We start from the raw sequence: 23,227 nt of genomic DNA, 5'->3' as shown, positions 1-23,227 counted from the left end.
GAGGACGTGATTTAACGCGATTAAAGGATGCGACTTTTTTAGGAAAATGCCTGGACGACATACGAGGGTCAATTTTATTTTTCTAAGGAAAATTATATATATATTAAAACTATTGAACTTAAAACTATTAGATGACAAACAAAAAAAGGCGATAACGTTATGTTCGACAACACGAAATCAACCCCGAAGTCGAATCGATTTTACAATTAATTGTACGATTATTTCATTAGTATTAATATTACAACATAACTATTCACTCTTATAATATTTAGTCGATTAAACCAAATGCACAGCGGCTCGTTGGTCTAGGGGTATGATTCTCGCTTAGGGTGCGAGAGGTCCCGGGTTCAAATCCCGGACGAGCCCATTTCTTTTTTTTTTTTTTTTTGTTACATAATTATCGTCACAAATTTTACTTATTCTCCCTATGTGATTGCTAAAAATTTTTACTTGAAAACTCTCTATTGATAAACAATATCAAGATTAAAAGAACAATTTATGTACTACTACTTCATATTTACTTGTTTCGTTTATTTTTTAGCAAAGCCGTCATTTTTTGCAGTCAAAGTTGAAAAATATACATAACCTAAGCGTATATACACGGACTTTGAAATTTATTGAATTTCTACTAAATTGTTTATCCGTGCAAAAAATCATACGTATATCATTTTGGCACCAATAATGATTTAAATCGTTCGTTTATAAATCAATTATGCTTTGAATTATTAAGTACCCAACAAATGTTGTTGGGTGTAACAAAAATTTAGTTATAAACTTATCGAGTTTCCCCTCCACGGAAATCTTTAGTAAAAGGCGAAAGATTTATACGTTATTTGAAGGGGAACGAAGTTATAGGTACCGTCGTTACGTTGAAATTTATCTTACGCCAGTGCCTTTTCCGCAAGTGAGAAACGTGTCCCCCTGGTGAGAATTTGATGCATTTACGCCATAATTATTCGTCAAAACGTTCAAGACTTTATCAAGTATTTATTTATTTACTATACTATATTCGTTTATTCTTAGAAATTTTCATGACAGCGTAATGCTTCAAAATATTTATGTTCTATTTGAAAGATTTTTGTACTTATATAAACAGATTCGTTCGTGGGAATATTTGAAATAAAATATTCATTTTATTTCAAAAACATGGGTTTGTTTGAAATAAAATAATTTCGATCGTTTAATATTTATATAGGGGATAACATACAAAAGTTGTTTTACCTCAATGTGATAACAAAATCTAATAAAAGTAATTTAATAAATATATGATAATAAAACGATAATTTAATGATAAGAAAATTACATCTATGAACAATTTATTTGTTCCATTATAGATTGTGTCTCGGAACAAACAGTATAGAATGACAACGGTGAATTACTTATGAAAAGATAAATCAAAAATATAGGATAACGATTATTTGTTTGCGGCCCCGCTTTCGAGAAAATTACGTCTGAAAATTGCTGACAACCGATTGTACTATATGTACGTTATTATTTTGACAATATCGCGACGGGACTTGTTAATATTTTAGCGGGATTAAAATTTATATCAACGAAGAAATTACTGAAATTGTCGTTCATCCCGCCGTAAACAAATTGTTGCTCGTCGAATCACGGAAGCATCGACCAATGTCAATGAATTTACATAGTTGTTCAAATGCCTGTATACTTTGCTTTTATAGTTATTGTTAAGATTTGTATACTCTTCGGCATACACAAATTCTATAATACGATCGGAATGACGACGATCCTGCAGAGTAAATCAGCGTTCTATCAAGATCAAACATGACGTTGCTAATGCTTGCATGATCGTAAATATAGGGTCACCTACATTGTGACGCGTATTAGGCATAGAACTGGTGATACCGCCGGTAAGCGTTCATGCAGCGATCGTTGTAAAATAACGCGAATTCAGTGTCCGCGAAACAGTAGCGAACCGTTTTCGATGCTACGCGTTTTTTTGTCACGATGAGTGGCGTTACTAACATCGTCGGTAGCGAAACTCGCGTTGCAGCTACAAACGAACGTAGCAACGTAAGATGAAAGCGTCTTCTCGTGGTTGCTCGACCTCGTATCTTGCCGTGCACGCTGAATACCGTCGTAGATATATCGACACCTTTGATAAATTACGTTTATGCGACTTTGAGCTTTGTAACTCGTATAAAAGAAAATAATGACCAGAAAATTGGAAAATAATAATTGTATTTGTATTGGGGGCGTAGCTCAGATGGTAGAGCGCTCGCTTAGCATGCGAGAGGTACCGGGATCGATACCCGGCGCCTCCATTCCAGAATATATATTATTTGTTAAATAATATATATCGTCTAATTTTATTTTTTATATATCAAAGCTTTCAAATCTTTGTACACCTTATTTTATACATTAATATTCCACCCCATATTTTTGACGAACGATAAGCAAGCTACGATAAGCTTTGGCAAGTGAGTCAGTCATACGGTAGAGTACTCATAGAGGTGATCGTGACTTGAGTTCTAGAAATCGTACTAATTTTATTCTTCGGGTATCGAACAAAGCGTATTGCCGCATAATACGACCAAGTCTCGATAGCTGTGTGCGCATCGGTAATTTTGGTGGTTAATTATGCCAACTCGAGAGGAGGACTCGATAAAATTATAGCGAACAGCTTTGCAACGATCAATAACGATTAATTCACGACAGAGCTTTTTGTTACGAATCAAAATGTTAAACGAAATCTTTTCCTTTGTTCAAGTGTTCATTTTGGTTATCGCGTTTCTTTAGCTACTAATCATGGTTTTCTTAAATATTACGCGGAAATCTAGAAATGGAACGTCGCGGGGATACCGCAGGATCAGAGGAATATACATTAGCGTAACTCGTATCATAAATTTCAAAAGATTTATATGTTTGAAGAGTTTTAGAGGTTCTAATATCGTTTGACATACAAAAACAGCAACACAGGCGAGCTGTCCAATTAACGAATGGTGGAACGATCGCGGTACTGCCTGCCCGCTAACTTGCGAGGAACCTAATCCCGGGATTTGCATATTAGTTGGTATTTAAGTTCCATTAAAAGTCTGTTAAAAGAACGTCATTGTCTGGCATAACGTAAAATAATATTTTAACGCCACATAACGATACTCATTTAACCATAGATTGGTTGTATCGAACACGACGATAGATTAAATACTATTTTACATCTGAGCAATGCGTTCCAGGCAGTCCATGTGCGGAGAGATATCTTGGAAACAAATGGGAAAAACGTGTTCCATCGGCTGATCGTTGACATCATCGAGACACAAGAAAGATTAGTTAGTCTGGAAACGATGTAAAAGGAGGACTAGTATTCCGACTATTAGCGAATTATTTCGACAAAAATTCCTCTTTCTTAAATACAAGTCTGTCCGATCTTCTATTTCGTGTACACAGAGATAAAATAATAAACGTCAGTTCACACGGAAGAAAACGTAGCGTAGATACTGCGATAAAAGTTCTTGTCATCTGGGCAATATAAATATTCTTGACGCGAAAAAGCCTTAATAATGCAAATATATTCAATAGCATCTACTACGTTTTCAGCTCGCGAAACAATGAACGGTCATTCCGCCATTGCTGGTCAGGGATGAAAAAGGAAAACGCTCGTACATCGATTCTGACGAGGTATAATTACTTTTTACCGATAGAACGTCGTGAGACGACAACGTTGAACCACGTTTTCGTGCACGTTTCGTGAATTTGCACTGAGAGAATGGAAACGTTAACGCATTGTTGGCGAATGTTTAAGCTTTGAAGAAAATCTCGAGGTTGAAAAACAACATCGGAGAGACGGAAGCGGAGGCATGAACGACGCGCATCGTCAATCAAAAAGTCAAGCGAGGAAAAAACAAACGCAACCACGTTTCAATCCTTTTCGATTACTTTCACGGATTCGCGTTCTGTTCGTTGGCTAAAGAAACGAACGAAAAATGAACGACGGTGCTCAGAAAGGAGTAAAACCACAGAAATCGGTACGTCGCTTCTTTTGCGCGTCAATCGCACGTTCGTCTTGCTTTTTCCACTCTCTTATTCCACTCCCATTGTCAAACGGTACAAATCTCAATGCCATTATATCGAATCGCGTAATATCAACTATATCGCCATCTTGTATTTTCATCGCGTTAAACGTCACGAGCTACAGAGTTTAAATTTATTCCTATTCGTTTCTATAATGCCACTTTACGATTCTATCTTTTGAAACTATCGTAATTTAACTAGCAATGGTGCCGGTTGCAAGAGAACCGTGGCTTCCATTTACCGGTATAGAACGACCAGGATGACGATAAAACCCGAATCATCGAAAGATTCGTTAAAAGAATTTCGAACGTCGTTTAAAATGATAAAACGCTTGTATCGCGTGACCGCGCAGCTAAGAAACGAAATAAAAAGACGAAGCTTGATTTAACAGGGTACGGCAGGAGCAACTGGTTTGGACGAATGTCACGGTTCGACGAATCGTTCTTCCACGCAACAGGATGTAATTAAGGATTCGCGATCGATCGTGTTGCGGGCCACATCGAGTAAGTAAACTAATTTACACGCAAGAAACTGGCAATCGTTTATCGCGAAAGGAGAACGTTAAACCTTTCGAGAAAAGAACGATTACGCGTGAAAGGGAAAAGCAGCGGGGATTTAAAATAGCCAGGTGTAAATAGATGTAGTCGAATAACGCGGTTGACATCCGCGTGAGTGATAGCGAGATCGAAACGAAAAGTTTGACGTTGAGCGTTAACTTTGAATTAATCGTAACCATTGATCCAAACGATTGTCACGTAAAATAAAAAGAAATTTAAAAGAAAGAAGAAAACTTTATTTTTTCTTCGTTTATACGCTTGTAAGACACTTCTGAGCTCTAGCCGTGACCGTTCGAGACTGAGGCTCTTACAATATTTTTACTTTCGGTGACATCCGTTCCTTCTTTGTTTGTCATCCCTCGTTATCCCCACTACCCTGTAGGCGTACGTGACCGTTGCTACGCTTCTAAAACATTTGGTGGAAGGACCGTTAGACCATAAATGAATCCTCAGGTACTCCGGCAATATACATTGTCGCCAAGGTCGCCATGTGTTTCCCTCATCGGTCCATCGGGTTCGAAGTATGCCGATCGGGACACCATCCTGTCCGCGGTGTGTGAGTGTGTCCTGGTCTCTGACGTGATTTACGTTACACGATCAACGAGCTTGGCTAAGAATTAGCCTTGTAAGGGTTCTAAGCACAGCGTATAAAGCAAATGTACTATTCTCAGTGAGCGATTCGTCTCGTAGTACACCAGTTTATCTTAACTCGTTTGATTCTATATTCTTTATCTGGCGCGGTAAAACCTATTAGTGATTTGTTCCAACGTAAAGTAACTATCGAGATACGTATAATTTTTGTGCTGGACTAGATCGAACGCGTAGCGGAGATGTTTGTAACGAAAAAATGTGAACGATGCGAAGCAAAGAACGAGATACTTTATTTTTAGCGTTTAGGACTTTAGGAGCGTGGCCTGCAGGCTGTAGGGCCCAGTTGTGAAATACTCTGTCGAGGAGAAAATACGTATCCGTTGGGAGATGTGAAAGTAAATCAACTCGAACGGTTTAATTTGCTTGCTTAGGTTCGGACGAAGACAAAAGCGTTTCGAAGAAAAAGGACGGGTCCGCGGAGTTAACGCAAAGACTATCGAGGACCGAGACTGTCCGACAAGATGCCCGAAAATTGAAGACTGCTACGCTTAATCGAATGGGAAAAATGTTTAAGCAGCGCTCCCAAACACCTGTAGCGGATAAATCGTGCCTGGATATCGATAGCGATATCGTAAGCAACTCGATACTGCAAAAAGTATATTATTTGCCCTAACGCTATATCAGATCGAAAGGCGCAGATAGAAATTTTGACGAAAGGGGAACAGCGAAGATTAATTGGGCAGAAAAGGAGTTACACGTTTGGGAATTTGACGTAGAAAATTTTTCGTTCCAAGTTCCTATCGAAGAGGGGCCTCGATTTTTTTTTAACGAACCGAATAATCGATTCGAGTTATTAATACGAAACTCGTCGCTTATAATTACGTCGCTCGTAATTATAAAACTACGAGTACACCAAATACGAAGTAAATGAGCGCGATAGAAAAAGAAATTTAATCGAAACTAATCTGATTTTCAGAAATAATATTGCATTTTACACATACGTAAGCTATAGCTATTGTAAAATCAAAACCATCGTCTCTCTACAATTTTCTTAAATCCTCTTTTTTTATAACACATATAAAACGATCGAGTGATTTTAGATCGTAGATTTACGATGGCGGATATCTTTCTAACAAAGGACAAATGAAAATTTTTCTCAGAATTCGGCTAAAACTACGGAAAGCGAGGACGCAGCGAAAAGAGAGAAGAGCAACTCTTTAGGTAGAATGCTGAAGCTGGTGGATAAAGATGGCTCGCCGAAAAAAATGTTCCATCCTCGAGCTGGCTCCCTGAGCCGCATCTTGCGTCGTAATCCCAATAACGAGGACAACGATGACAAGAAGCATATAGAAGAAAACTCACCGGGCATTTTTTCAAGGATGCTGAATCAGTTGAGAGGAAAGTAAAAAAAAAAGCTACGATCTTTTAACGCGTATTCGTAAAAACATAAGAAATATAAGAAATATAAAAATTCGCGTAAAAATCGTAAATCACGCCCATTTACGTGGTATTTACGTAGATTTTCGATGTTCAGGACGACCACAAAGTGGAAATGCTACGCTGGAGCCTAACTTAAAGACACGCGACAAAATAAGCTCGTTACCTCCGAAAGTGCCATTAAGTTCAAGAACGGTTAATTTATCTTCGTCAACGTCCACTTCGTCGCCACAGACGCGAGTCACCGAATCGCCGCAAAAATTGTCAAATTTTGAATATTCGATTTAAGTCGCCGCAGTTCGAAGTATCGATACGCGATAAAAAATGATAGTAATTAACGCTTCGTTTGTTATATCACGATTACAGTAGTAATTATAATCGATGTTAATTTCGTCGTATTATATATAGTCGTATATATAGCGACGAAATTCACTTTCATTCGTATTTTTCAGATACGACGGCGCGTGAAACGAAACGATCAAGCACGGTGCATTTAGAAAGACGAATACATTTGCCCGTATAATTGTAACAGAGAATCGACGAGTAAAAATTTTTGTCTCGTTCGGTGTTCGAGCTTTAGCGTTATTGAAAATCAATCGACACGTTGCGAGTGCATTATATATTATGGAAATCGTTTCAATACGTGTAAACGTGACTGTAGAATAAAAAAAAAAAAAAAAAGAAAAAAAAAAGAAAAGAAAACGATAAAACAAAGTTTACTTTACTCGTATTCCAACGTGTAGCATTTTTTAGCACGTCAGTTTTATTCAGACCGATGTAGACCATTTTCCGCGTAGAAAAAAATTGTTATTCTTACCTTTGCATCGAAATAACTTAGGCACGCGTTTATCGTGCATATTCTTTCATCTAATTACACATCTAGAATAAGACTAAGACTACGAGTTGATTAAAGAATTCCACACGCGTTCCAAATTCGTGTAATTTAATCGAAAGAAAGAATTTTAAGAACAGCGGTGCAAATTTTTTGTTTAGCTGTTTGCGATAATATTTTAGTCGCTATATATTAATAACATTTAGCAACATCCCTTTGTAACTAATACAATTTCAAATTAACGCATTAAAAAATGTTCACTTTTAGTTTCTCTTTCACAATCCAAAGACGTCCAAATAGATTGGCAAAGATCGCAGAGCAAAATTATTTATAAGCTTAATGACAGACCTAGAAACGGAAAATCATTTCGGAAAAACGACTTTTATCGACGATGTATATTTATTGGAAAAACTAAGGAAAGAAAGAAACTTTAGTTTATTGGAAGAACCATATTTATTACGTACGCATATTTCGTCTTTCGTATTGTTTCTGCGAGACAACCGGTGCCCCTTCGTACTCCGCACGCTGTACCATTTTTTAGATACGGATTACCGATTAACGGATTTACTGGTATCGATGATTCGTAAAATCATCCCTAAGGATCGGCTGTTCTGGCAGCTGGTACAAAATTCTATATTTACAAAAGAAAGAACGTAGACCTACGTAGCTTACGTAATTTCATTTTTGCGCACGCAAATCTCGCCACTACTGCTTCGAAAGGAAAACGTTATAGCGGCACGTGCTCGATGAAAATCTGCGAATTTTCATATCTAAACATATACTTGGTTCGCACGCAACAAAATTTTCGTATTTCGTACGTTGCTCTGATTAAACTTTTATTTAATCCGTATTTTTTTCTTATTTAACCCCTTGCCTTACGATTTCTTAGTAGCTAGTTAGGCGAGCGTCGCCTATTCGCTGCTATAATATCGAAACGTTATACATATACAGATATAATCCGCGGTTAGCCTTCTTTGCGCGTAAAATCAAAAAGTTGATCTTCTATTTGATCGATTTCTCATCGAAATTCGTTCGTTTTGAGTAAAGAAGACACAATGTATCAGTGATAACGACAGCGATGTAATAACGTACAGTTTTATCGAAAATAAATACATTTATCGTTAATTTAATAATTAATTAATAACTCGTGGAAATAATCGGTTGATGCGTCGGTAATTAGTAAGTACAAACGGCAACGCATTCGAGATTAAAAGTATGAATTGGATCGAGCGTGACTTAAAATGCGATAAGGCAAAGAGTTTAATAGGTTTATGTTATAATATGTATAAAAATACATATTACGACAAAATAGAATTAGTATATTACCAAAGTATACGTTTTTAACCAATATTTCTGTACAAATATTTGTGTAGAAACAAATATTTCTGTACAAGCAAATCGTTCGTTTCAACGATTTAACGACGAATGACCCATTCAAGTCCGTTAAATTATAATTTACTTCCATGCAGCTGCGTTATGTAATAGAAACGATAAATTTGAAAGAAAGAGCTGATATTCGAGCATCGTGTGAATCCTTTAATTCGTTTATAATATCGATTCGTTATTAATAATAATAATAATTTAGTTAGTTTAGTTACAACCATAAGGGATCTGTTTTTAGCTTGCCTTTTATATAATCATCGTACGAAAAGATCGGTTTGTCTGAGAAATTTTACCGATTCTTTCACAGTTTCCTCTTGAATGGTAACATAATTTCAATAGACTAGCTATACCATATATCGCGTCTAACACCATCGACTTAATCGCGGACATCGTTATTTAAGCACGTTTCATGGTATTTAACGGATCTGTGATTTGTGCGCGCTGTTTAAAAAATATAAACGTACATATATATATATATATATATATATATCTTTCCATCCTTAATTATCATACTATGTACAGCAGTGATAATGCGCGTTATCGCATCATATTTCTCTCACACCGTACACTTGGATATTTATCGATCGACTAAAAATTAATTGGCACGAATCGATGATCGATCGAACATTATTTGTAATTAATCATCCGTGTAAACGAAAACATCTTTCCAACTCACGTCCATAGAATCTTGCATACTCGGCCGACAGTTACGATTTATCACAGAATAACACATTCATCGTATTAACGACCAGATATCCCTGTGCTCGATCTTCTTAACGATTAGCTGGTGCCTCTTGACCAATCGTTTACGAACAGCGAACATATCGATACATCGAGAAAAATACTTTCTTCCGACGGAGATTCTAAACATTGGAATCGAGCACCGTAAAAACGAAAATAATTTCAATTCGATCGACGGCCAGTACCGCTCTCCTTTCTTACCTGTCGTGATATGTCTTGGAAATATCGCTACCAGATGTTTCGAAAAACTTACATCTCGTAGCGTCGATCCTCTAATTAATCTCAGTATATAGAAATATTTGACGGGTCTATGAATTTTGTTCCAATGAAATTCTGATTTATTTTCGTCGAATCGTTCGATAAATTTTGTCCTTTTACAAGTAAATCTATTTAAGCGAAAATATCAATTACGACGAATAAAAATGAAGTTGCATATTTTCATGTAGAAAGCGCGGTATTTACATTTTGATATTTTTGAAACGGTAAAACAGCCGGTAAAAGAGAATATTTCTAATACGATGCTTTGTTAAAAACAGACAAAATTTATCCAACGATTTCTCCTTATTTCTCTCGTACAAAAATAATACAATGTAACGCAATATAATAACGAAACGCTAAACGCTTTAGCTTTATAGAGTAATCGAGAGCTTACCGCATATACATGTATCGTTCTTATATTACATCGCGACGGTGCTATCTACACGCTTGCACGGACAATGACCGAATTTTTCAATTGCTCGTGCATCGCGTTGCAAATATACCGACAACCTGAACGGATCAAACCGATTCACCACTTTTCCCAAGCTGATCCAATAAAAGCAGTACACCGACATTTACTTTGAAATTGTTAACAGTAACGAAGCGTGTAATCTTTTCCACAAGCGATACGATGTCTCCTTTGAATCGGAGTGCAAATATATATGTACATACATACATACATACATACATACATACATACATACATACATACATATAGCCAATATAATCTTTAATAAAAGATTGCGTATAATAATTACCGTACAAGTTAATCAAATTTATTTTGCAAACAATTGCCTAACTAATTTTTTGCACGTATAATGGACAATTTTACGCGAATATGCGCACGTTTCGATGGAAACCGAATTTCAATCAGTTCGCAAAGATTACGATCCGTTTTCCTTTGTTATCGGGTTAAATGCGACCTAACTCGAGTCGTATTAACGATATAGGATTCGATAACGACGAAGATTTGTAAATTTATTCCAACGTAAAAGCAGTAAAATATTATTAGCAAAATTGATTTATTCGCAATTCGTTACGTTATACTTTTAATTTCGTAATATACGTCACGTATTTTTTATTTAGTTTAATACGTAGAAATAATTATTACGTTACAGGTTTTCCGATATCCTAAGAAGAAACAAAACAATATCCTTTGCTTCGATTTTTATCTTACCATATTTACACGAAGACTGCTCTGTATATCGACAACGTTATCACATAAAAATTTTACCGAAACGTGAAAATTATAATGTTCCCATAAGAAACAAGTCTAGAGAGAGGGGCAGGGAGGGGGGGGGGGGGGGGGGAGAGAAACAGACAGAGAGCGAAATTTAATGACAGCATACTTATAAAAATGGGAAAGGTTCGTTTAAACATCGATCGATAAATTTTACTGAAAATTATCTACGATCGTGGTAAATCGATGACTTTACGAGCATCTGTTAAAAGTATCCAAGTACTTTTTCAACGAGGAAACCCCGATTGAAACGCGTTATAAAACCTGCATCTTACGATCAATAAAATCGCATTAGTTTCTAGATTTAAGAAAAGAAAAGACATATACATCGTAAAATTATTTCTTATTCCCGTGATCGTATTAAATAAGATCCGTCGATCAAAACGTTGAAACTGAAAAATCGATCTGAATAATCGATACTCGACGATTATTCACCTACGCGAGAAACATCGACGATACGGTTGATAATATATGCGCGCAAATGTACAGCATAGTGTTATACATATACAATACGTATAGCAAAGAAGTAAGTTCGATGGATTGGAAACTGCAGTTGTCCGATCGATCTCTTCCTTATCGATCCGTTGGCCTACGCGTGTCAGTCTGTTTTTTCGTTTGCTAAATATAAGCGAGTATAATTCTATTTACGACATCTCAGGATATTCGAAGCGACGAAATGTTCGTTACAAAGGAGACAAGCTCGGAATAAGATTCGACTATATACGTATATGTTAGTCTTATCACCTTGTAATACTCTAACGCATTTGGCAATCAATTGGCAATTTTCTCGATTAACGGTCAACCGATATCGGCGTATAGTACACGACTTACGATTCTTGCGCGATTCAATCAACGCTATTAACGAAATTTAACGAGTCGAATGCTACAACAAATGGTCGATACCGATAAAGCCTCTTTCATCGCAGTAACAAATTTGATAAAGAGAGAAATGAAATTTTACGCTATTACATTTTTATTCTATGTGACGTAAATTGCAAAATCGTAGAAAATCTGTAACCTGTGGTTATATTTAACGATAAAGCAGATCGGATGGTAATCGTTAACTCGTTGTTATTTACAACGGTTTATCAATATTATCAGTCGATAAGTTATCGTGCAAGTTGTATTAAATTATACTATTTTAAAGTACTTCTCTACTATTTGTATTCCGTTTACGCGATAAAGAATTTCGATGGTATTTAAGTTACGGGCATTTACGCGAAATTTAAAGATAGAAAAATGTAAAACATCGAGGGCCCACCAACCGATCGATAAAAGAACATCGACTCGATCGGACATTTTTCTCTCTGATACAAGTACGATCACGTGTTTTACGAATCGTTCTACGTATGCATGTGCTTAGGCGATATAAAAATGTTTCTCCAAAAATACATATGGGCAGTGAATTTCAATCCCTTTGTCGATTCTTTTCTTTCTCCGTTACGGGGAAACCATTACGGGGAAACCATTACGGGGAAACCATTACGGGAAAACCATTACGGGCAAATCATTACGGGGAAATCATTACGGGGAAATCATTACGGGGAAAGCAGGTAATCGACTTCCCTGTTGCTCTTAAACATCTAAAAATTTACCGATCACGCCTACTTTTGCCTCACCTGTAAATAGAAAATTAAGTACACGACTTTGTAGCATCGAGCAAATCCCACTCTAAGTACTCTACCTTTAAACCCGTCGTCGTTCAACGTTTGCTACTTACTCGATCGTTACTAGTAGCCAAGCATCTTCTATCGCTAATATCGAAAAATATTATAAGAATCGTTAAAAAAGGATACGAAATACGTGAAATACGCTTGAATTGACGTATAACGAAAGGTATACGTACATGTACAAAGAAACAGGATAAATAGGTTAGTCTTTGATCAGACGAATGATCGTATAAAACTAATAATACTTGGCGATCCTTTTAGAAATAAGTAAGTAAATGTACTTGTTACTACGCCTAATGCGTTCTCATTTCCATTCAGTTCGATGGTAAGTGAAATTAATAACGAGTCATAAATTTGACTTTGTTCCTCGGACATTTGGCTGTTGATATTCTCTAAATCGTAGTCCTATTAATCGTCTAAATTGTATAAAGTTTTGTTCTTGAAACTCTCGCATAGAAGAGACTTGTTCACAGTTCGATGGTCGTTTGGTTTACTTCTTTCCTTTCCTTTCCTTTCCTTTCCTTTCCTTTCTTTTCTTTTCTTTCTTCTCTTTCTTTTCATTCTTTTCCTTCTTTTCTTTCGACGAATTAGTCTCACATTAATGATAAACGGCACGAGACGTTGACGACGATGTCAAAGAACGAACGATCTACGCTACAATTAACTCGAGAACGATATCGCGATCGTCGTTTCGAATCGACTGTTAATAAGTAAATACGTATATTATACGGATCGTCGAATGATTCTTGTGAAAAGTGATATGATTTCTACGAAGATGCGAGTTTCTTGTTCCCACTGACGTGTCTTTTACCTATCATGGAAAAAAAGGAAATCGTTCTTCTCTCTCGCGTTTCTGACCTTCCCTTTTTTTTCATTCTAAGTAACGTTTTACATTTAATTTGCGTCTCTACTACAGCCCTTGGACGGATAGTTGCCACTCGCGATTCGAATCGGCAATCGTTGTTCGCAGAGCCAATTCTCGTCGGGTTCCCAACAAGTCGTGTTTAAATTTACAACGTAATTTTAGAATTTTTGCGTTGGAGAAACAAGCAAAAGATTTGATCGTCTTAAAGCGCGTGTAGATAAATAATAGTAAAAGTTTATCAATCAACGGAGAATAATTTATACAAGTGGAAAGAAATAGAAACGAAAAAGAAAAAAAAACAAAACAAAACAAAATACGAGAATATTTAAATGTTAAATAAACGTACGTTCGTTCGAAAATAAGATTGAAAATTCGTAAAAATACTTTGGAAAAATTGATCTTTCGATTAGATCTTACGACTCGTAAACGACGGATCTACGTATTTCTATAAAAGCGATAATTACACAGAGAAAGATCTACTATTTTATCTAATTGTACGCGGAATAAAGTAAAAATAAAATTTAATAATAAGTGGAATCCGTCGATAAAAGATATAAACGAAAAGAACGTAGGATTTATCAGGGTTTTCCAGCATTCGTCGTCTTTCTTACGAAAGTCGATTTGTCGCGAACCGAACGTCTCGATCGAAACGGTGGCAACCCAATGCGGGATACGCATCTTACGATCCTTAAGATATGCAACCTGGACTTATCTACATCGCGATAGGTACCTAAACACGAGCATCGACGAACGATCGCGTCGACATGAAAATCGAGGCAGAAACATTCTCTCGGCGAGACATCGAGATCGAACACGTCAAAATCGTCTAATCAAGTGTAAAATAAAACATCGATTTATATTTACACGGTGAGACAGATCAACGATCGAACGTACGTTGCGATCCGTAAGATACGTATCGTCGTACGTTCTCTCGTTGCGAATACTTGTTGCCGAAACATACCGTCTTTAAACATGAAACGTCATGAAAAATAACACCATCGTTGCTGCATTCTCTATTCTCTTTTACTTCTACTTTCGATTTAGTATGTTTCGAGAAAACGAACCATTTTTAAAGCTATACGCTGCCATACAGCTGCCTTCGATCGAATTTTCTATGCGCGTTACGAATTATCTACGTCTGAAAAATTTCAGAGAATTCCATCGTCGTTCGTTAAAGCGGCCCTTTCTTTCAGCGTCCGTTTCATTGTCCATTTTCGACCTCGGTCATCGTAATTCGATTCCTCGGCTAGTTGCTTTCAACGTCTTCCATCGTCTTGCTTAAGAAACGAAATTCCTCGTCGTACATCGTCGTCTACCACGCGAGAAATAGGAATAACGTTTTCCTTCGCATCGATCGATTAAGCGAAACATCAGTGACATCGAATCGTCGATACTTTCGTTCGGTCGACCAACGTTCTGTTCTCATCGTGAAAGTCGAACGTAAACGTGCGATTGACCGTTTATGCGATATAAACGGATTTGCCATTCGCAAGTCGCAAGTCGCAAGTCGCAAGTGGTCGCTAAAGAAGGAAACGCGCATCATCCTTCTTTTAACGTCCAGCGCTGATTAATCGGTTTTCTTCTTTAGAGCACGTTTACAAGCATCGTATGGCTTCGTGCTATCATATTACCGAATTAACTTTCACAACTATCGACTATCGATCGAAACGAACCGAACGAAAACCATCCGGTCGACCATTATTCTTCGCTCTTCACTCTCTACACTCTCGCTTTCATTGCCATTTTCGCGCTTTAGATAACACGCTACGTACGTGTATCATCGTAATACTATTCTTCGTACGGTGCGCTGCACCTCTTCGAGATACCTCTAAAATATCCTCGTGTTCCTGCATGAGACGAGGTATCCGAACATCACATTCCTGATTCTGCTATTCCTTCGTCGTCTGTAAAAATACACGAGAACGAGAATGAAACGTTTGATTAATTTTACTTAATTACAAACTTAAATGCTTAAATGCTTAAATGCTTAAATCGAATAAAAGATCATGCTATTTGCTAGATCATAGAAACCAATCGTAAAGCTGTTTAATTGAATGCAGCAAATTAATGTAATATCGTGGGGGGAGGGGGGTGTGGCTTTGTTATATAAATGAGAAATAACGTTAGCTTTTTCCATCGCGCTACTTTTCATTAGCGATTTATTTTAGGACGTTATTTTTCTTTTTACGCGATACAGATCACCGAGAATGTCATGCAAAACACTATATAAGAAAGATGTAACGCCTAGGAAAAAAGTAAAAGATCCTTTCCTTTACAAATAACGTTGTTTACGAATAGATTATTTTTCTTCGGACTTGAATCTGTTATCAGCTGTTTAACGTTATAAATTATCTGTCAGCGAAACGTAATAAATTTATATGACGCGCGCACGAAACGACAATAATTTTTCCGTAAAACGAAGAAAGGAAACGATCTACGACCGGCAATTAAACAGATTGGAGCTAATAGGATAAAATCGCGATTGGCAAAGAAAAGCGTGGATCGAAACGAAACTGTAAAAGAATAAAAGAAAACGATTTTGTTGTTTGCTATTCAAAGTGACGATTATTAGAAATCAAAAGGATAGCGGATGCGATTTAGTAAAGTCTACGAAATATAAAGAAGATCTCTGGTTACATGCTATGAATTCGCTATGAATTTATGTCGATACATCGTATCGTATATTCGTATCAACTGGTGTATGATGTTTACTCTTGAAATGGATCGTATATCGATCAAGATGGTCGTTGCCTGTACCTTCGAAACGTACGTGCCACTTTCTATCGATTAGCTTTCATGCCACGTGCATGGGTAAGACTAGTCATCGCATGCAACACGCTGTACAACAAAGAAATAGAAAACAGGTCGAAAATGAAATAAGCGAGGATCGAAATTACCATCGACGCCGGAATCGCAGTTCGAGGGTCACCTTTCCTTTTCATCCTCAGCGGAACTCTTTGTGTTTTCAACGGAGCTTCGATTCTTGCCTGGATTCAAAGGGATTACGAGGTTGGAGAAGGGAAGTGATTCGCTACGTACGGATGTGATACGATTTACCAAAAGCAACAAACACTTTTGCACGTGACACAAAACCGAATATATTATATCTTTTCTTTTCCTTTCCTTTCCTTTCCTTTCCTTTCCTTTCCTTTTCGTTCTCCGATGTTAAAGAAAACATAAAAGTCAAAACCATATACTACACCGTCACCGTCACCACCACCGAGCCTCTTACGATTCATACCCGAATCGTTAATAATTTTCTTCCTTTTATATCTTGCCTCTTACTAAAATACCATTTATATGCCGATTCGAGCTACCGCTCAAAAGTTTGCGAACGCTCGCTTGTATTTGCTAAAGTGTAATTTAATTGTAAAATTACAAATGGAAAGTCCATCCAACCGTCTTATAGTTTATCGAAGCTGTCGTAGAATATTACGACAGGGTAACGTTAATTTAAAAACTGGTATCTGTATTACACGTCGTTGTTACTATACGCAGTTACGCGGTTCTCTTATTTAAGCGGTTCGTTATCCTTGGCTGGTATACGAGATAGAGAAGCCTGTTCCAAATTAAGGGGCCTACGTAATATAACGAATATTTTCTTTAAACGCGAGTTGAAATTTACATATTGAACAAAAAGTTATCGTTAGTTCGCCATTAAATCATATACTTTAACAACATTCGTCTATCTATCTTGGTAGAAATCGACCGTTTGAGTAGCGTGCACATACTTACGAGCGGCAGCGAACGTATTCGTTGCTAATGTAATTTCAGTAATTTCTCGTATTAAAAATAATTAGTCGATAAAAACTCGAGTTCGTAAATTACCGAGATTAAGAGACAAAGAATTACGACGGGAATTTTAAAATTATGGATTCGCTTTCTCCTCCAAAGCGCATATCTCGCACTTTGATAGGTGTTTCGTCCATTGCGAATCACTCGTGCGCTACTGTTCTTCGTTTGTAACGATTTAACTCGCACAAAAGAGAAAAATGCATCGGTTGTCCAACAAAATAAAGCGATAAATATCCAAAGTTACGTTTCAATGAATTTCTCTTCTGCACATTTACTTGCCATACTTTAAGATAAAATATACCAGAGTTTTTAACGTACATATATTAAAAAATCTCGTACTTTTATTTATTATATATATGAAAATGTATTCATAAAGTAAATAGCATCGACAAAGGTGAATTATATTTAGGAAATAAGTGGAGCAAACTTTTATCATCAACGTTCTCGCATTTTTCCCTGATTCAAACATCGTTAACTTAAATTTCCATTCTAAGAAGTAACTCTTCTTTACTTCGCGGATCTTCGAGCATCGTTTCTATTAACGTATAAAATATAACGAACACATGGTATACTCGATGCTCAAAGTATATCGTATCGTCGCTAGGGATGTGTGTACTTACGATTCTGAACGCTTTTCGTCATAGAAAATATTTGTAGCGCTTTAGACAGTCGATCTTTCGGTCGATTCATAGCTAATGTTCGTAGGCATATATTCGATTTACGACTGATTTACGAGTCAATCACGAGTGTCGAGGAATCGTTGATACGCGCACATCCCTGCTTTTCTCGCAAAGAACGAAGCTTCTTCCTCGAATTCGCTAAAATTACTAAATTACGGAACTGAAAAACGGAAACTCACCTTCGAAACCTTGGTTGTCGTGAATCTCCCGCGGTGGCCCTGTCATATCTTGACCTTCCAGCACCGCCAGAAGACACTGATGTATACAAATGTACTGTTGTTCCGTTTGCACCATCCAAACACGCTCCTTTCTCATCGCCCAGACTATTCCAAAGATATCGACGTACTTCGATACCAAAATCTGTTGAAGTATTCTGTCCAAGGTGATGAACGTACCACTGCGACCAACCCCTGCGCTGCAATGGACGACGATAGGCCTTTGATCCGGCCTAACTCTCTCTCTGAACGCCCGAACGAATCTGGCTAACGTTTGAGGCGGACTTGGAACACCAAAGTCTGGCCACGTTGTGAAATGGAAGTGCTGAATGACCCTCTTCACGTCTCCCTGTCGAACAAACGTTTTTGTTTATTTTTCTTTTCCTCCTTTCTTTCTCTTTCCCTTTTTTTTTTCTTTTTCTTTCCTATAGGTATTCCACAGTCATCGAAAAGCATTATTTCTCTAAAAAGCAACAAGCAAAATAGATATTTGACAAAAATAATAACCGACTATGCAAAGCTAAAAAGATAAAGGAAACAAGATACACGTGTTTTAATCGTCGTTGCGATGATCAGAGCGGGTACACGTCTATGACGTTTTAACGTTACTCGTCTGTAGATTCGGTAACTATATCGGTCGCTTAAAAAGTATACGGATGTGGTGTACTTCGATGAAACACGCGTACTTTTCTTACTTTTCTTAGTTTTCCGTAGCGGGACTATCATTCTTTGACAAATATTTATTTTATTTCACAAGGAATCGCCTATATACGTGTACGTATAATATTATTTCGTCTTATTTCGATCGCTTTCGTTTTACAAATTATACATCGTAGTAAAAACATCTTATCTTTGAGAAACGTAGAACGATAATACGGTCTTGGATAGCCTTTTTATTTTTAGTCTAAATAAGAATCGGTATTATCGCAAAATTTAGAAACACGCAACTTCGCGCGCTTTCATAAGAACGAAGCAAGCAAGTACGAAGAGTCGAAGATACTAAACAGGCTCTATTAGGGTAGCATAATGGTATATTTTTGTAAAAATACACGCAGTCCTGTTTTCTTCTCCATTTTCATACACGATACGATATAGAAAGAATTTTATAGGAATAACAAACGTTTCCTTACTCTGCACAACATGAATTCCGTGATACTCCAATCAGGGTAATGCGTTTCGTTCAATATCGTGACGCAAATGTCTCCGTAATAAACGGGATGGGTATCCATAGGCCAATAGTGATCGCATTTTTCTCTGCCCTTTTCGATACACCTTGTTAACATTACGATGGCTCTGCTGTTACTTTCCCACACCATTCTCCAGAAATCGTCGCGAGTCGAGTGTAAAGGTCCTTGCGTGACGATAAATTCTCTTGGAGAATTGTGACCCTGGTGCATAAAATATACCTATTACTTCGAATCTTATTTAGAATCTTATTTATCGATTTTTCAAAGAGTAACGCGGATCATATCTATAACCGATATATAATATTTGTAATATCAAGATAGCATCCTTAGGTCGGGCATGATGAGTTGTCTCGTCGTTGAAAAATTAGCCATAATATACCGAAAGTCAACGTATCGTTCGTTCTTTGTTTTCACCGCGTCGGTGCGATGTTTCACCACTTTCGTTTTCGCCACCTCCCAACCACGCGAATTCTTGAAATTTCAAAATTCCAAATGCGACAGAAAAGTTCAAACTTACGGGAACGTAATTGGCGTTAATATAATCGGAACCCTCTTCGTCGTCTACAGGTTGCAGCTTAAATCTGCTGTGATCGTAAGGTAAAATATTTGTGAAACGATTCTTTGGCCTGTTGCACGGTAAATCTGCGGCTGTGCACGGTTGGTCTCTTCCGACGTGCTTCAGTTCTTCGAATTCTTCCGAAAAACGGAAATCAGAATCCGCCGACATCGTGCGATAATGTTCCGAAAAATCTTCTATCTTAATTGGCCGACTGCAAGCAAGAGATTTAATTATCGCTTATGATCGATTCACGTTACTTTCGCTCGACGATTTAACGAATAAATTCCGTAAATCGAACACGACGAACACTCTTTGGACGACTTTAAATTAACTCGATCTTTCTTTTCTTCCCCGATCGAGATCTTAACTCGTGTCCTCGTTTCCTGCCTTTGTTCTTTCTTTGATTATTCGTAAAATTAAATCGACAAATCGATCGTTATCACGTGGTACGGTACAAATAATATATCAATTTACGTCAAGCTTGACAGGATATTATCCCTCTAGTTCGCATATAGAAAATATAGAAATTTAAAACGAATCTTTGCTCATAACTGACCACTGATTTCATCGAAATATCTAAAACTACTTACATATACATATATATCCTACTTGCCTAGTATCGATCACGCTATCTGGCAAAGACAAGTTGTCGGTGGTCCTCGTTTCGGTCGTTTTACGTCCTTGACTTCTTCTTCGCCTCACCAGCAATCCAATGCCCAATAAGGTCAATAAGAGTACTATCGGAACCGTGACTCCAACTATGATAGCCGTATTGTCCTTATCTGTTTCGAATACGACAAAATCTCAATGGAAAACTCTGTTTATCGAATTAATTCGGTCTAAAATGTTACGATTATCCGCCGTGTATAAGTTTTTATAAGTTCACGCTCTATGTTTGGTTTTTGATCGTGCGGAATTTGAATCGTGATCAAAATATTAAATACGTTGACCATTCTAAAGAGATTTAAAAGTGGAAATGCAAAAATCAATATGGCGAGATGGAAAGGTCGAAGGACGCGTGCGAATTAACAGATGACAAAGGAACTGCGTCTTATTGATCTAGATCGTTGACTTGGAATTGTAACGGATCGTAAATTTATAAATAATTATTCGTAATAACCTTGTTTATTTCTATTACTTTACCTGCCAGCAGCAATCCTTGAGCAGACATGTGCATGAAATAACGAGGCATGAATTTAGCAAGCTTCCCATATAGCTATGTTACAACAAGCAGACTCCCACGGAGAGTGGATTTTTAATCTAGACGACGAATTTGAAACAAGACTGTACGCGAGACCAGGCAAAAGAAAGATACATTGTTAACGAAGCGGGCAAAATGAGGTATCCGGACGGTCCTCGCGAAGCATAAAAACTACGTCCTTGTCGTGTTGTCGTCCCGTAAATTAGAAGAATTTCCTAACATCAGCGAGTCGAACGAACGTTAGCGTGTCTTCGCACGATCATTCTCACCTGTTTGAATCGGAAAACTGTAACTGGTGTCCGTGAATTTGTCCGGCGCGGTGAACGCTCGAACTTTTACTCTGTACGTGGATCCAGACTTCAACGGCCCGTTACAGTATCCAATCTTGTTGTCGCAATTCTCGCTACCGATCGTGAAATCCTCCACGGAGCCGTTTTTGAAAGGATAGTAAGGTTCCATCACCTGCGAATCAAACACGCATCGAATCGTATAAACGAACGCCGGAGAAATTGTGGCCTACGTGGTTTAACACGACCAATACTGCGGCGCTATCTTTTACGGTAGACTGCAAAAAAGTAAAAAAGAAAAGAAGAAAAGAAGAGTGGTGCTGCGAAACAAAGTTTAGCGATTAATCGTAAACGGTTCGTCGATATCGAAAATGATCGGCGCTTTAGATTCTCGGGAATCATCGGTAAAGTAATTATTTACATTTATTTACGTTCACAGGCTGCCTACAGCTACTAGATATAACTTTGGCGCAAAACTTTAATCGTCCAAGGCGTTTCAACATCGTGTTGTTTTACATATCCGAACGCGAATAACTTTGAAAGTTCCGGAAAGAACAACCTTGAAAAAAACATTGATTTCGGTCCTTTCGTATTATTCGCATTACGCGGGAAACGTTTTTCCATCGGCAGAATTCAAAGGGACATTTAGGCGGAGACATTCGTTACTTGTACGTTACTTGTACGGTCCGCCTGTCCACCCTGTGTACCGTATAACGATATAATTATACGCCCTAACACAGCGACTAACGACTAACAGCGAAAGAACGATCATTACCTGCGTAACTATTTTTCTTGTGTTCACGATCAAATTTTTTAAAACATCCATAGTATAACTGGAGTGATCGTATGTCGACGTTCATTTATCCGTATTCGATCAGAAAGAAAAAAGACATAACTGAACGCATAAACTGAAAGAAAAATGCTTCGACTCCATCGTAAACGAAACTCAACTGCTATACGTAATATGGGACGTACTATACTTTTTTCACGCGGAAACATTTAATACTTTTCAGGATCAACGTCGTGTTCGAAATCAGACTCGTTATTGGCAACCGTCGATCGTTTCTCGTCTTATACGACGATCGCTATCGGTAGAACTCAACTGTCGAATAAAAGTTTCCTCGTTGAGTCAATTCGCACGATATTTCTTACGATTCTGTATTTCTTACGATCGTATTTCCTTAATTTTCACGTAGCACAAAGATACTACCCATTTCATTTCTACGCGTTTCACCATTACAACGTCCGAATATTTTGTTTCGGCGCAATTTGTATCGGCCTCGTTAACGCGTCTCTTTAACGACAACTAGAAACACGCACGCTCGCCCATCGACTGTTGCACGCCAAGACGCGCCTAAGACACACATACGTATAACGCGTAATGCAACGATCGCGCAAACACTAATTGTTTATGCGTGGTCTCGAGTCTACGTATTTCTTGGTGGTTCGCGTTGTTTGTTCGTGATCTTGCAAGCCAACGAGTTGTAACGCGTTGCATTAATTATTTTACATCTCGATTGCAATATCATTCGCCACATCGATGACGCATCGCATCTCGTCGCTCGATTTGCAATGAAAAAAGCTTGACGTAACCGACAAGTATGTGTCTTCTCGATGGCATTTGGATTTCCTTCTATTACGTTAATATTTGTTTGCGCGGAACTTGGATCGAACAACCGCGATACGATATTCCTATC

General features: G+C 37.6%; 3 protein-coding genes and 3 non-coding genes across 9 annotated transcripts in view; 3 read left to right on the top strand and 3 right to left on the bottom strand.

Annotated features, from left to right (window-relative positions):
- LOC126920983 (protein shuttle craft) overlaps nt 1-23,227 on the bottom strand; it is a 219,593-nt gene that overhangs the window by 118,768 nt on the left and 77,598 nt on the right. The window lies entirely within an intron of this gene.
- On the top strand, nt 295-366 carry Trnap-agg (transfer RNA proline (anticodon AGG)). Its single transcript has one exon. It is a non-coding gene; the product is annotated as a tRNA-Pro (tRNA).
- LOC126921589 (U5 spliceosomal RNA) lies at nt 731-852 on the bottom strand. The gene has a single exon (XR_007712469.1). It is a non-coding gene; the product is annotated as a U5 spliceosomal RNA (small nuclear RNA).
- Trnaa-agc (transfer RNA alanine (anticodon AGC)) lies at nt 2,213-2,285 on the top strand. Its single transcript has one exon. It is a non-coding gene; the product is annotated as a tRNA-Ala (tRNA).
- LOC126921281 (uncharacterized) lies at nt 3,945-6,586 on the top strand. Its single transcript, XM_050732737.1, has 4 exons — nt 3,945-3,986; nt 4,424-4,535; nt 5,612-5,811; nt 6,341-6,586. The coding sequence occupies exons 1-4, from the start codon at nt 3,945-3,947 to the stop codon at nt 6,584-6,586; spliced, it is 600 nt and encodes a 199-aa protein (XP_050588694.1).
- Nucleotides 11,396-23,227, bottom strand: part of LOC126920979 (tyrosine-protein phosphatase 10D) — a 48,258-nt gene continuing 36,426 nt past the window's right edge. The window contains exons 13-20 of one of the 4 annotated variants that reach the window (XM_050732036.1): nt 21,513-21,705; nt 21,186-21,200; nt 20,656-20,824; nt 20,001-20,253; nt 19,427-19,684; nt 18,261-18,645; nt 16,504-16,593; nt 11,396-15,510 (exon numbers count right to left, since the gene is read on the bottom strand). In XM_050732036.1, coding sequence (XP_050587993.1) covers nt 16,532-16,593; nt 18,261-18,645; nt 19,427-19,684; nt 20,001-20,253; nt 20,656-20,824; nt 21,186-21,200; nt 21,513-21,705 — 1,335 coding nt within the window. In that variant the 3' untranslated portion in view covers nt 11,396-15,510; nt 16,504-16,531. The remainder of the gene's footprint in view (nt 15,511-16,503; nt 16,594-18,260; nt 18,646-19,426; nt 19,685-20,000; nt 20,254-20,655; nt 20,825-21,185; nt 21,201-21,512; nt 21,706-23,227) is intronic. The other 3 variants (XM_050732038.1, XM_050732037.1, XM_050732039.1) reach the window with 3 other exon arrangements.

Source organism: Bombus affinis, chromosome 10 (genome assembly GCF_024516045.1).
Source record: "Bombus affinis isolate iyBomAffi1 chromosome 10, iyBomAffi1.2, whole genome shotgun sequence".
In the NCBI taxonomy this organism is placed as follows: domain Eukaryota; kingdom Metazoa; phylum Arthropoda; class Insecta; order Hymenoptera; family Apidae; genus Bombus; species Bombus affinis.
The sequence above is the reverse complement of the archived record's forward strand: the minus strand, read 5'-3'. Positions and strand labels throughout refer to the sequence as shown.

Excerpts from the sequence above, each read along its gene's own strand:
- LOC126921281 (XM_050732737.1), top strand. The coding sequence starts at position 3,945 with ATGAACGACGGTGCTCAGAAAGGAGTAAAACCACAGAAATCG. Across the intron at positions 3,987-4,423 it reads GAGTAAAACCACAGAAATCG|GGTACGGCAGGAGCAACTGG; the intron begins GTACGTCGCTTC and ends TTGATTTAACAG. Across the intron at positions 5,812-6,340 it reads TGGATATCGATAGCGATATC|AATTCGGCTAAAACTACGGA; the intron begins GTAAGCAACTCG and ends AATTTTTCTCAG.